This window comes from Thalassophryne amazonica, chromosome 15 (assembly GCF_902500255.1).
Source record: "Thalassophryne amazonica chromosome 15, fThaAma1.1, whole genome shotgun sequence".
Lineage (NCBI taxonomy): Eukaryota > Metazoa > Chordata > Actinopteri > Batrachoidiformes > Batrachoididae > Thalassophryne > Thalassophryne amazonica.
Genome location: NC_047117.1, coordinates 91,759,258 through 91,772,869, shown reverse-complemented (window position 1 = coordinate 91,772,869; position 13,612 = coordinate 91,759,258). Strand labels below are relative to the sequence as shown.

At 37.4% G+C, this 13,612-nt stretch overlaps 1 protein-coding gene across 1 annotated transcript in view; it reads right to left on the bottom strand.

Annotated features, from left to right (window-relative positions):
- The window catches only part of LOC117526680 (pannexin-1-like), a 47,187-nt gene that overhangs the window by 25,027 nt on the left and 8,548 nt on the right, over positions 1-13,612 (bottom strand). Inside the window, exon 2 of the mRNA XM_034188732.1 lies at positions 1,532-1,647. Coding sequence (XP_034044623.1) covers positions 1,532-1,647 — 116 coding nt within the window. The remainder of the gene's footprint in view (positions 1-1,531; positions 1,648-13,612) is intronic.

Genomic DNA, 13,612 nt, shown 5'->3' with positions numbered 1-13,612 from the left:
ACGACACTTTCACAACATGGAGTGTGAAGCGAAGCCGTCGCTGATCACACCAAACGCCAATCCAGCAGATAAGGAAACACTTACAGGAAAACAGCTGCAAAGAAGTTCAGACTATTAGTCAGTGTTTTCAGTTTAGCAGAGAATTACCTTCACAGGTAGATGATATCTCGGCAATGAGGTGGAGATGACGTCCGGGTTTTATGGAGTAGTATGATGAAGTGTAGATGGGTGACAGCTGTCATGAGATAATGAGTGACAGCTGTCACCCCCGGCTGTGTCCGTGGCGGCAGCGCCCTCTCGTGCCTGAAGCCCGCACTTCAGGCAGGGCGCCCTCTGGTGGTGGGCCAGCAGTACCTCCTCTTCTGGCGGCCAACACAACAAAAATGTTTAAAAAGGTGGGGAGTATGGGGGCAGAGCCCTTCCAGAAGCTGAAAGGCAAAATAAGGAAAATGCTTAAAAAGGCGGGGGTCTGGGGGGGCAGACTCCCCACCAGAAACTGAAAGGTTTTAGTCATGCTCCCAAGAACCATTCTACTGAAAAAAGTCTGAAGGACCTAAAGGACATGGTTAGATAAGGAGGAGCTTTTCCGGGCATGTGAGAGGCAAATAAAGAAAAATGCTTAAAAAGGTGGGGGGTGAAGCTGAAAGGTTTTTGCCATGATAATGCTCCCCTGAAGCATTTACTCAAAATAAAGTCTGAAGGACCTAAATGACATGGTGAGATGCTGACGAGCTTCGCTCATTCATGTCCACAGCATATGCATATTAAATTTGATAGAATGTAATAAATTTAAAAGAAACAGTTTAAAGTTGTTGTTTTTTTAAGTTGGTCCATGTTTCACCTTTTTCAGTGTGCATAATAGTTTAAATATACACAGCAACTTGTGTTCTATCTTAAAAATAAATTAAGTAATAAATAATTTCTCACAATTTGTAGAAAATGATCTGGACCAATTGAATCATACAGTTCTATGCTGGAAGGCTTCCTTTCATCTGTGTCATCAAGTTTCACACAAGGTGAGAGATATATATTTTTTCTCCTCATAATGAGAAACCTCATTTTAATAATAAAAACATTTTTCACAGAACACAGGGAAAAGTTAACTTGCGAGGAAAAAAGAAACATAAAAATAATTATAATTTTGTGTTAAATATGTAAGAGCCAGGACAATTCAAACTAGATTTTAACACTGTGAGATAGGTTATTATATTACTTAACATGTTTTTACAAAATCTGATGTAAAGGTAAACTCTAACATGGAAGAGAAATTATTAAATTTTGAGACAGATGTGGAAAAAATCTCAACACAGACCTTATCTTGTGGCACCGAGAAGCACCTTAAATGCCTATTATTATTATTAATTATTATTATTATATACAACCTTGAGTACATACAATAAATATTGTAAATACTTTATAATTTCTCTGTGTATTTGTTGTATGAATTGGCTGACCAGTCCCATAGGCACATACTCGGTACTTTCAGGCGGCACCTGTGGGTTCTCATTGCCTGTGAGTGTTCATTTTGTACCTTGTGCATCCACAGTTGTGTAGACTGAGCTTGTACTGCTGCCCAGCAGAATGAGTCCACATAAGCTCCTTGTCTCATGGAGAAGTTAATGGGAGCAAAACAGCTGATCTGAGTGCCTGGAAGAAGAATGCAAAGAATCTGGGAATTTGGTGATTCACCGAAATGAAACAAACAGGACAACACACATCAGTCTTCTATCTTATGCACTCATTACTGAAACTGTTGTTCTGTTGTTTTCAGCATGTTTCCAAATCTCTCTCCTTTGGTTTTATGCGTCTCCAACACAAGCAGATGGGCTATTTTCAGATTTTAAAAAAATATCACAGTATTTTGGCTTGTTGGACTATAGAGGCCCACTTAACCACTCCCCAGAACTTTAGAGGAGATCAGTGAATTCATCTTGGATCTGTGTGTCCATCAACAAGACAGAGGGTCTTGTCTGATCATCCTCCATCTCTGTGCCACAAGCTGTTCTCAGACTCAAGCTGCAATGTTTTAGTCGTCTTCTTCTTCTTCTTTTTCTTTTTCTTTCGGCTGCTCCCATTAGGGGTTGCCACAGCAGATCAATCGTTTCCATCTCACCCTGTCCTCTGTGTCTTCCTCTGTCTCACAAACCACCTGCATGTCCTCCCTCAGCACATCCACAAACCTCCTCTTTGTCCTCCCTCTTCTCCTCCTGCCTGGTGGCTCCATGCTCAGCATCCTTCTCCCTATATACCCTGGGTCCATCTTCTGCTCATGTCCAAACCATCTCAGTCTCACCTCTCTGACTTTGTCTCCAAACCGTCCCACCTGAGCTGTCCCTCTGATATGTTCATTCCTAATCCTGTTCATTCTCACCACTCCCAAAGAGAATCTCAACATCTTCAGCTCCGCCTCCTGTCTTTTTGTTAGTGCCACGTCTCTAAGCTGTCCAACATAGCTGGTCTCACTACTGTCTTGTAAAATTTCCCCTTCACTCTTGCTGATATTCTTCGGTCACAAATCACTCCTGCCACCTTTCTCCACCCTCTCCACCCTGCCTGTACTCTCTTCTTCACCTCTCTACCACACTCTCCATTACTTTGGCCAGCTGACCAAAAGTATTTAAACTCATCTACTTTAACCACTATTCCACTGGGCTCCCTCCCATTCACACACATGGACTCAGTCTTGCTTCTACTGACTTTCATTCCCCTTTTCTTCAAAGCATATCTCCACCTCTCCAGGCTAGACTCAACCTGCTCTGTACTCTCACTACAGATCACAATGTCATCTGCAAACATCATATTCCATGGAAACTCCTGTCTGATCTCATCCATCAACCTGTCCATCATCAAACAAGAAAGGACTCAAGAGCTTATCCTTGGTATAATCCCACCTCCATTTTGAATGAATCTGTCATTCCTTCTGTGCATCTCACCGCTGCCACACTATCCTTGTACATGTCCTGCACTACCCTAATATACTTCTCTGCTATTGGATACGATTAACTAAACATCTGTCTTCAAATGGACACAAGACAGACAACCAGCGTAATATTTACAGATTTATTTACATTTGTACAGGTACAAACAAATGTGACTAAGATTCTGACAATACGGGTCATGATTCATAGTTCTATTACTGAGATATGTTGATGATGAGACGTGAAGAACAAGGAAAAAGAAAAGAACAAGGCACTAAATATAAATTTAATAAGAATAAACCTGGTTGGAATTTAGTGGTGAATTTTGGGTTCACAAATTATTGTTGTTATTATTATTAAGAAAATTAACCAAAAGGCCATTTTGCATCATTGACAGCAAAGACCATTGGAACACTTGAAGGTTCACTTATCTGGGTCCTTTGAATTGGGTGTAGTGGAAAGGTCTGGTTTCCTTGTCGACCTTTGCTGGCCTTCTTTTCACCTGCGTCAGATTAACCCACTGGGTCTCCCAGACGACTGCGGGCGTGCAGACTGCTTGGCTGGTTTCACAGTGGGACCGAACGTGATGGTTCAGCAATTTCATAGAAGCTCGGTTCGCTGACAGACCAAGGATGAATGTTTCTGTGTTTGTTATCAAAAATGCTCTGGCAGGTTCCAAAACATGTGGAAGATCCATTTAAAGTATTGAAAAAGTTCAAGTCTTTGCAAAGAAAGTTGTGGAGAAAATGTTGTGTTTTACATCTTTTTATTTGTTGTGTTATTGTAAAACATGTTGGTCAAGCAGTTAGTGCGCTTGGTTTCAGTGCATAAGGTTCCAGCCCCCACCCCTGCCACATTTCTCCAAGTGATGTGGAGTTGCGTCAGGAAGGGCATCCGGCATGAAACCTGTGCCAAATCAACATGCAGATCAAATTCTGCTGCGGCGACCCCAAGTGAAAAAAAAAAAACAAGGGAGCAACCGAAAGGCCTTACTTACTTACTGTTATTGTGAAGCATAACAACAGTATTCATTGTGACCCGGACCCGGAAAAGCGACACTCAAATTAATGTATGAATAACAACAGTATTGAAAGTGCCATAAATAAATGATTGCCACACATAAATGCCATGCTCTATTGTGGTGGGTGTACCTTTGGATGGTTAGTCACTGCTGAATAACTGATAAATGGCCCAGATAATCAATGAACAGTCTTAGTAAGTCAACACAGAGGCCGTCGTGTTCACGGTCGGGTCTACACATCGCTGGACGTTGACAGATATTTTGTTATTACAGGTGACTGTACAGTAGACTCAAAGTAAATATGGTAATGAATTTGAGCTTGTAGTGCACACTGTGAGTTTGAGTTCTATTAAATCAGTCATCAAGGAGTCTGAAGAGTCAATAAAGTATGTTTGTGCCAGATCACCTCTATCTGAGTCATCTTTTTGTTAGAGCTCATTGAAAATACTATATTTTTCATTAATCTAATGCCCATTGGTAGAAGACCAGGTAGGTGAGTGGGATAAGGAGTTAGATCCATGTTCAATTTCCAGTCACACTACCAGTCTGTGTACTTGAACAAGTTACTTCATCTGCATCATCTCAGTCCAATCGGCTGTATGTGGGTACGAGCTTTGGCTGGGGAAGTCACCTGTGATGTACTGGTGATCTGTGCAGGAGTATTCGTAGACTCATCCACTTCACGCTACAGAAGCCGGGGTTTAACCCGGGCATCAATGAGCCTCAGCTCTTATATTGGACTTACCTCATCACTGGCAGCATATTCCTTGTATCATTTGGCTGGAACTGTAAAATTCACTACAAGGAGTCATATTGTGCACAAATGTTCATTGCTCATTTGGGGAGCTGATGGTCTCGTGGTTAAATGCTGGTTGAGCGATCCTCAGTTCAAACCCCAGCCTAACCAGAAAATCAGTAAGAGCCCTTGGGAAAGGTCCTTAATCCCCTAGTTGCTCCTGCCTTGCATGGCAGCACCCAAACATCGGGGTGTGAATGTGAGACATCATTGTAAAGTGCTCTGAGCTTTTGATTCAGATGGAAAAGTGCTATATAAATGCAGTCCATTTACCATTGAAATGTCTAACAATCCCTGTGTTCAGCACCATGGAGAGCTCACACACACACTGCTTTGCAAAACATAATAACACTTATATAAATGATGGCAGAAATATCTCGTAATGGAGCTCGTTATCGGGAAACCAGACTCTGGAATGTTTGCTCCGGTAAATGCTTATTGATCCAGTCTGTGGTCTGTGTGCAGTCTGTGGGACAGAAGAGGACTGCTCAGTCTTTACATCATTCCTGCTCCTCTGCCTTTGAAAATAAATAAATAAATAAAAAAAAAACACACCACAGTACCATATCACCCCAATAGAGCGCTTCGCTCTCAGACTGCAGGCTTACTTGTAGTTCCTAGGGTTTGTAAGAGTAGAATGGGAGGCAGAGCCTTCAGCTTTCAGGCTCCTCTCCTGTGGAACCAGCTCCCAATTCAGATCAGGGAGACAGACACCCTCTCTACTTTTAAGATTAGGCTTAAAACTTTCCTTTTTGCTAAAGCTTATAGTTAGGGCTGGATCAGGTGACCCTGAACCATCCCTTAGTTATGCTGCTATAGACTTAGACTGCTGGGGGGTTCCCATGATGCACTGAGTGTTTCTTTCTCTTTTTGCTCTGTATGCACCACTCTGCATTTAATCATTAGTGATTGATCTCTGCTCTCTTCCACAGCATGTCTTTTTCCTGATTCTCTCCCCTCAGCCCCAACCAGTCCCAGCAGAAGACTGCCCCTCCCTGAGCCTGGTTCTGCTGGAGGTTTCTTCCTGTTAAAAGGGAGTTTTTCCTTCCCACTGTCGCCAAGTGCTTGCTCACAGTGCTTGTATGGCTTTGCCTTACAATATAAAGTGCTTTAGGGCAACTGTTTGTTGTGATTTGGCGCTATATAAATAAAATTGATTTGATTTATTTATTTATTTATTTATCCAGATTGCTCTGACAGGGTGTGATTTATTGATTTATTTATTTATTTATCCAGATTGCTCTGACAGGGTGTGATTTATTTATTAATCCAGATTGCTGTGACGGGGTGTGATTTATTTATTAATCCAGATTGCTGTGACGGGGTGTGATTTATTTATTTATTAATCCAGATTGCTCCGACGGGGTGTTATTTATTTATTTATTTATTAATCCAGATTGCTCCGACGGGGTGTGATCTATCTATTTATTTATTTATTAATTCACATTGCTTCGACGCGGTGTGATCTGTTTATTTATTTAGTAATCCAGATTGCTCTGACGGGGTGTGATTATTTATTTAGTAATCCAGATTGCTCTGACAGGGTGTTATTTATTTAATTATTTATTTATCCAGATTGCTCCAACGAGGTGTTATTTATTTATTTATTAATCCAGATTGCTCCGACAGGTTGTTATTTATTTATTTATTTATTAATCCGGATTGCTCCGGTGGGGTGTTATTTATTTATTTATTTATCCAGATTGCTCCGACGGGGTGTTATTTATTTATTTATTTATTAATCCAGATTGCTCCGATGGGGTGTTATTTATTTATTTATTAATCCAGATTGCTCCGATGGGGTGTTATTTATTTATTTATTAATCCAGATTGCTCTGACGGGGTGTGATCTATTTATTTATTTATTTATTAATACAGATTGCTCCGACGGGGTGTGATTTATTTATTTATTTATTTATTAATACAGATTGCTCCGACGAGGTGTGATTTATTTATTTATTAATCCAGATTGCTCCAACGGGGTGTGATTTATTTATTTATTTATTTATCCAGATTGCTCTGACGGGGTGTGATTTATTTATTAATCCAGATTGCTGTGACGGAGTGTGATTTATTTATTAATCCAGATTGCTGTGACGGGGTGTTATTTATTTATTTATTTATTAATCCAGATTGCTCCGACGGGGTGTTATTTATTTATTTATTTATTAATCCAGATTGCTCCGACGGGGTGTTATTTATTTATTTATTTATTAATCCAGATTGCTCCGACGGGGTGTTATTTATTTATTTATTTGTTAATCCAGATTGCTCCGACGGGGGGTTATTTATTTATTTATTTATTAATCCAGATTGCTCCGACGGGGTGTGATCTATCTATTTATTTATTTATTAATCCACATTGCTTCGACGCGGTGTGATCTGTTTATTTATTTATTTAGTAATCCAGATTGCTCTGACGGGGTGTGATTTATTTATTTATTTAGTAATCCAGATTGCTCCGACGAGGTGTTATTTATTTATTTATTAATCCAGATTGCTCCGACAGGTTGTTATTTATTTATTTATTTATTTATTTATCCAGATTGCTCCGACGGGGTGTTATTTATTTATTTATTTATCCAGATTGCTCCGACGGGGTGTTATTTATTTATTTATTAATCCAGATTACTCCGACGGGGTGTTATTTATTTATGTATTTATTTATTAATCCAGATTGCTCATTTATTTATTTATTTATTTATTTATTAATCCAGATTGCTCCGATGGGGTGTTATTTATTTATTATTAATCCAGATTGCTCTGATGGGGTGTGATCTATTTATTTATTTATTTATTAATCCAGATTGCTCCGACGCGGTGTGATCTGTTTATTTATTAATCCAGATTGCTCTGACGGGGTGTGATTTATTTATTAATTAATCCAGATTGCTCCGACAGGGTGTTATTTATTTATTTATTTATTTATTAATCCAGATTGCTCCGACGGGGTGTTATTTATTTATTTATTTATTAATCCAGATTGCTCCGACGGGGTGTGATCTATCTATTTATTTATTTATTAATCCACATTGCTTCGACGCGGTGTGATCTGTTTATTTATTTATTTAGTAATCCAGATTGCTCTGACGGGGTGTGATTTATTTATTTATTTAGTAATCCAGATTGCTCCGACGAGGTGTTATTTATTTATTTATTAATCCAGATTGCGCCGACAGGTTATTTATTTATTTATTTATCCAGATTGCTCCGACGGGGTGTTATTTATTTATTTATTTATCCAGATTGCTCCGACGGGGTGTTATTTATTTATTTATTAATCCAGATTACTCCGACGGGGTGTTATTTATTTATGTATTTATTTATTAATCCAGATTGCTCCGACGGGGCGTTATTTATTTATTTATTTATTTATTTATTAATCCAGATTGCTCCGATGGGGTGTTATTTATTTATTATTAATCCAGATTGCTCTGATGGGGTGTGATCTATTTATTTATTAATCCAGATTGCTCTGACGGGGTGTGATTTATTTATTAATTAATCCAGATTGCTCCGACGGGGTGTTATTTATTTATTTATTAATCCAGATTGCTCCGACGGGGTGTTATTTATTTATTTATTTATTAATCCAGATTGCTCCGACGGGGTGTTATTTATTTATTTATTTATTTATTTATCCAGGTTGCTCCGACGGGGTGTTATTTATTTATTTATTTATTAATCCAGATTGCTCCGACGGAGTGTTATTTATTTATTTATTCATCCAGATTGCTCCGACGGAGTGTTATTTATTTATTTTTTTATTAATTAATCCAGATTGCTCCGACGGGGTGTTATTTATTTATTTATTTATTCATCCAGATTGCTCCGACGGAGTGTTATTTATTTATTTATTTATTTATTAATCCAGATTGCTCCGACGGGGTGTTATTTATTTATTTATTTATTTATTTATTTATTTATCCAGGTTGCTCCGACGGGGTGTTATTTATTTATTTATTTATTTATTTATTTATTTATTTATTAATCCAGATTGCTCCGACGGAGTGTTATTTATTTATTTATTCATCCAGATTGCTCCGACGGAGTGTTATTTATTTATTTATTAATCCAGATTGCTCCGACAGGGTGTTATTTATTTATTTATTTATTTATTTATTTATTTATTTATTTATCCAGGTTGCTCCGACGGGGTGTTATTTATTTATTTATTTATTTATTTATTTATTTATTAATCCAGATTGCTCCGATGGAGTGTTATTTATTTATTTATTCATTCATCCAGATTGCTCCGACGGAGTGTTATTTATTTATTTATTTATTTATTAATCCAGATTGCTCCGACGGGGTGTTATTTATTTATTTATTTATTTATTGATCCAGATTGCTCAGACGGGGTGTTATTTATTTATTAATCGAGATTGCTCCGACGGAGTGTTATTTATTTATTTATTAATCCAGATTGCTCCAACGGAGTGTTTATTTATTTATTTATTTATTTATTTATTTATTCATTAATCCAGATTGCTCCGACGGAGTGTTATTTATTTATTTATTTATCCAGATTGCTCCGACGGGGTGTTATTTATTTATTTATTAATCCAGATTGCTCCGACGGGGTGTTATTTATTTATTAATCCAGATTGCTCCGACGGGGTGTTATTTATTCATTTATTTATTTATCAATCCAGATTGCTCTGACAGGGTGTGATTTATTTATTTATCAATCCAGATTGCTCTGACGGGGTGTTATTTATTTATTTATTTATTAATCCTGATTGCCCCGACGGGGTGTTATTTATTTATTTATTAATCCAGATTGCTCCGACGGGGTGTGATTTATTTATCTATTTATTTATTTATTTATTTATTCATTAATCCAGATTGCTCCGACGGAGTGTTATTTATTTATTTATTTATCCAGATTGCTCCGACGGGGTGTTATTTATTTATTTATTAATCCAGATTGCTCCGACGGGGTGTTATTTATTTATTAATCCAGATTGCTCCGACGGGGTGTTATTTATTCATTTATTTATTTATCAATCCAGATTGCTCTGACAGGGTGTGATTTATTTATTTATCAATCCAGATTGCTCTGACGGGGTGTTATTTATTTATTTATTTATTAATCCTGATTGCCCCGACGGGGTGTTATTTATTTATTTATTAATCCAGATTGCTCCGACGGGGTGTGATTTATTTATCTATTTATTTATTTATTTATTTATTTATTAATCCTGATGTTGTGAAAGTGACGTGACATGGACCCACAACAGGGGGCGGTAATGAACGGACAATGGATAAGCCAAAAGTAACAATTTAATGTTGTGAATCACACAACGACGTACAGACAATAACAATATGGTGGACTGTCAATCATACACCAGGTGATGTGTGGGCAGGCTCGACGATAGAAGTCGCCTGGCGAGAGAAGAGCTGGATCCCCACACAGCTTCGACCACCAACGGAGCTGAAGAACACCGGAGCCACCAAGCCCTGCGCCCCAGGTGGCCGCTGTCTTCAGCAGTCAGACCCGGTACTGCTGGCAGAGAACAGAGACAGTCCAGATGAGTGTGAGTTCGCACACTCAGTAATCCCACAGTCAGTGTTCAGTAAAGGAGGGAGAACCTCCACCTCCAATCACACACTCGTGCAGCTCCTGTTTAACCACTTATCTTGGTTTGGGGTGTGAGGCGAAGCCGTCGCTGATCACACAAACGCCAATCCCACAGATAAGGCAGAACACCACAGGATAACGGCTGCAAAAGAAGTTCAGGTTATCACTCAATGATTTGAGTCAGCAGAGAAAGTTACCTGAATGGTAGCTGATTTCTCGGCGGGGAGGTGGAGTTGCAGTCCGGCCTTTATGGTGGTGGTGATGAGTAGTGGATGAGTGACAGCTGGTACGGATGATGACTGACAGCTGTCACTCCTGGTTGCTCCGACGCCCTCTCGTGCTTGAAGCCCGCACTTCAAGCAGGGGGCCATCTTGTGGTGGTGGGCCAGCAGTACCTCCTCTTCAGCGGCCCACACAACACCTGATTGCTCCGACGGAGTGTTATTTATTTATTTATTTAACAATCCAGATTGCTCCGGCGGGGTGTTATTTATTTATTTATTTATTTGTTAATCCAGATTGCTCCGACGGAGTGTTATTTATTTATTTTTTAATCCAGATTGCTCCGACGGGGTGTTATTTATTTATTTATTAATCCAGATTGCTCCGACGGGGTGTTATTTATTTATTTATTAATCCTGATTGCTCCGACGGAGTGTTATTTATTTATTTATTAATCCTGATTGCTCCGACGGGGTGTTATTTATTTATTTATTAATCCAGATTGCTCCGACGGAGTGTTATTTATTTATTTATTAATCCTGATTGCTCCGGCGGGGTGTTATTTATTTATTTATTTATTTTTTAATCCAGATTGCTCCGACGGAGTGTTATTTATTTATTTATTAATCCAGATTGCTCCGACGGGGTGTTATTTATTTATTTATTAATCCTGATTGCTCCGACGGGGTGTTATTTATTTATTTATTAATCCAGATTGCTCCGACGGGGTGTTATTTATTTATTTATTAATCCTGATTGCTCCGACGGAGTGTTATTTATTTATTTATTAATCCAGATTGCTCCGACGGGGTGTTATTTATTTATTTTTTAATCCAGATTGCTCCGACGGAGTGTTATTTATTTATTTATTAATCCAGATTGCTCCGACAGAGTGTTATTTATTTATTTATTAATCCAGATTGCTCCGACGGGGTGTTATTTATTTATTTATTAATCCAGATTGCTCCGACGGGGTGTTATTTATTTATTAATCCTGATTGCTCCGACGGAGTGTTATTTATTTATTTATTAATCCTGATTGCTCCGACGGGGTGTTATTTATTTATTTTTTAATCCAGATTGCTCCGACGGAGTGTTATTTATTTATTTATTAATCCTGATTGCTCCGGCGGGGTATTTATTTATTTATTTATTTTTTAATCCAGATTGCTCCGACGGAGTGTTATTTATTTATTTATTAATCCAGATTGCTCCGACAGAGTGTGATTTATTTATTTATTAATCCAGATTGCTCCGACGGAGTGTGATTTATTTATTTATCAATCCAGATTGCTCCGACGGGGTGTGATTTCTTTATTTGTTTATTTATTAATCCAGATTGCTCTGACGGAGTGTGATTTCTTTATTTGTTTATTTATTTATTAATCCAGATTGCTCCGACGGAGTGTTATTTATTTATTTATTAATCCAGATTGCTCCGACGGAGTGTTATTTATTTATTTATTTAACAATCCAGATTGCTCCGACAGGGTGTTATTTATTTATTTATTTATTTATTAATCCTGATTGCTCCGCGGGGTGTTATTTATTTATTTATTTATTTGTTAATCCAGATTGCTCCGACGGAGTGTTATTTATTTATTTATTAATCCAGATTGCTCCGACGGAGTGTGATTTATTTATTTATTAATCCAGATTGCTCCGACGGAGTGTGATTTATTTATTTGTTTATTTATTTATTAATCCAGATTGCTCCGACGGAGTGTTATTTATTTATTTATTAATCCAGATTGCTCCGACGGAGTGTGATTTATTTATTTATCAATCCAGATTGCTCCTACGGGGTGTGATTTCTTTATTTGTTTATTTATTAATCCAGATTGCTCTGACGGAGTGTGATTTCTTTATTTGTTTATTTATTAATCCAGATTGCTCCGACGGGGTGTGATTTCTTTATTTGTTTATTTATTAATCCAGATTGCTCTGACGGGGTGTGATTTATTTATTTATTTATTTATTTATTTATTAATCCAGATTGCTCCGACGGAGTGTGATTTATTTATTTATCAATCCAGATTGCTCCTACGGGGTGTGATTTCTTTATTTGTTTATTTATTAATCCAGATTGCTCTGACGGAGTGTGATTTCTTTATTTGTTTATTTATTAATCCAGATTGCTCCGACGGGGTGTGATTTCTTTATTTGTTTATTTATTAATCCAGATTGCTCTGACGGGGTGTGATTTATTTATTTATTTATTTATTTATTAATCCTGATTGCTCCGACGGGGTGTTATTTATTTATTTATTAATCCAGATTGCTCCGACGGGGTGTTATTTATTTATTTATTAATCCTGATTGCTCCGACGGAGTGTTATTTATTTATTTATTAATCCAGATTGCTCCGACGGGGTGTTATTTATTTATTTTTTAATCCAGATTGCTCCGACGGAGTGTTATTTATTTATTTATTAATCCTGATTGCTCCGGCGGGGTGTTATTTATTTATTTATTTATTTTTTAATCCAGATTGCTCCGACAGAGTGTTATTTATTTATTTATTAATCCAGATTGCTCCGACGGGGTGTTATTTATTTATTTATTAATCCAGATTGCTCCGACGGGGTGTTATTTATTTATTAATCCTGATTGCTCCGACGGAGTGTTATTTATTTATTTATTAATCCTGATTGCTCCGACGGGGTGTTATTTATTTATTTTTTAATCCAGATTGCTCCGACGGAGTGTTATTTATTTATTTATTAATCCTGATTGCTCCGGCGGGGTATTTATTTATTTATTTATTTTTTAATCCAGATTGCTCCGACGGAGTGTTATTTATTTATTTATTAATCCAGATTGCTCCGACGGAGTGTGATTTATTTATTTATTAATCCAGATTGCTCCGACGGAGTGTGATTTATTTATTTATCAATCCAGATTGCTCCGACGGGGTGTGATTTCTTTATTTGTTTATTTATTAATCCAGATTGCTCTGACGGAGTGTGATTTCTTTATTTGTTTATTTATTTATTAATCCAGATTGCTCCGACGGAGTGTTATTTATTTATTTATTAATCCAGATTGCTCCGACGGAGTGTTATTTATTT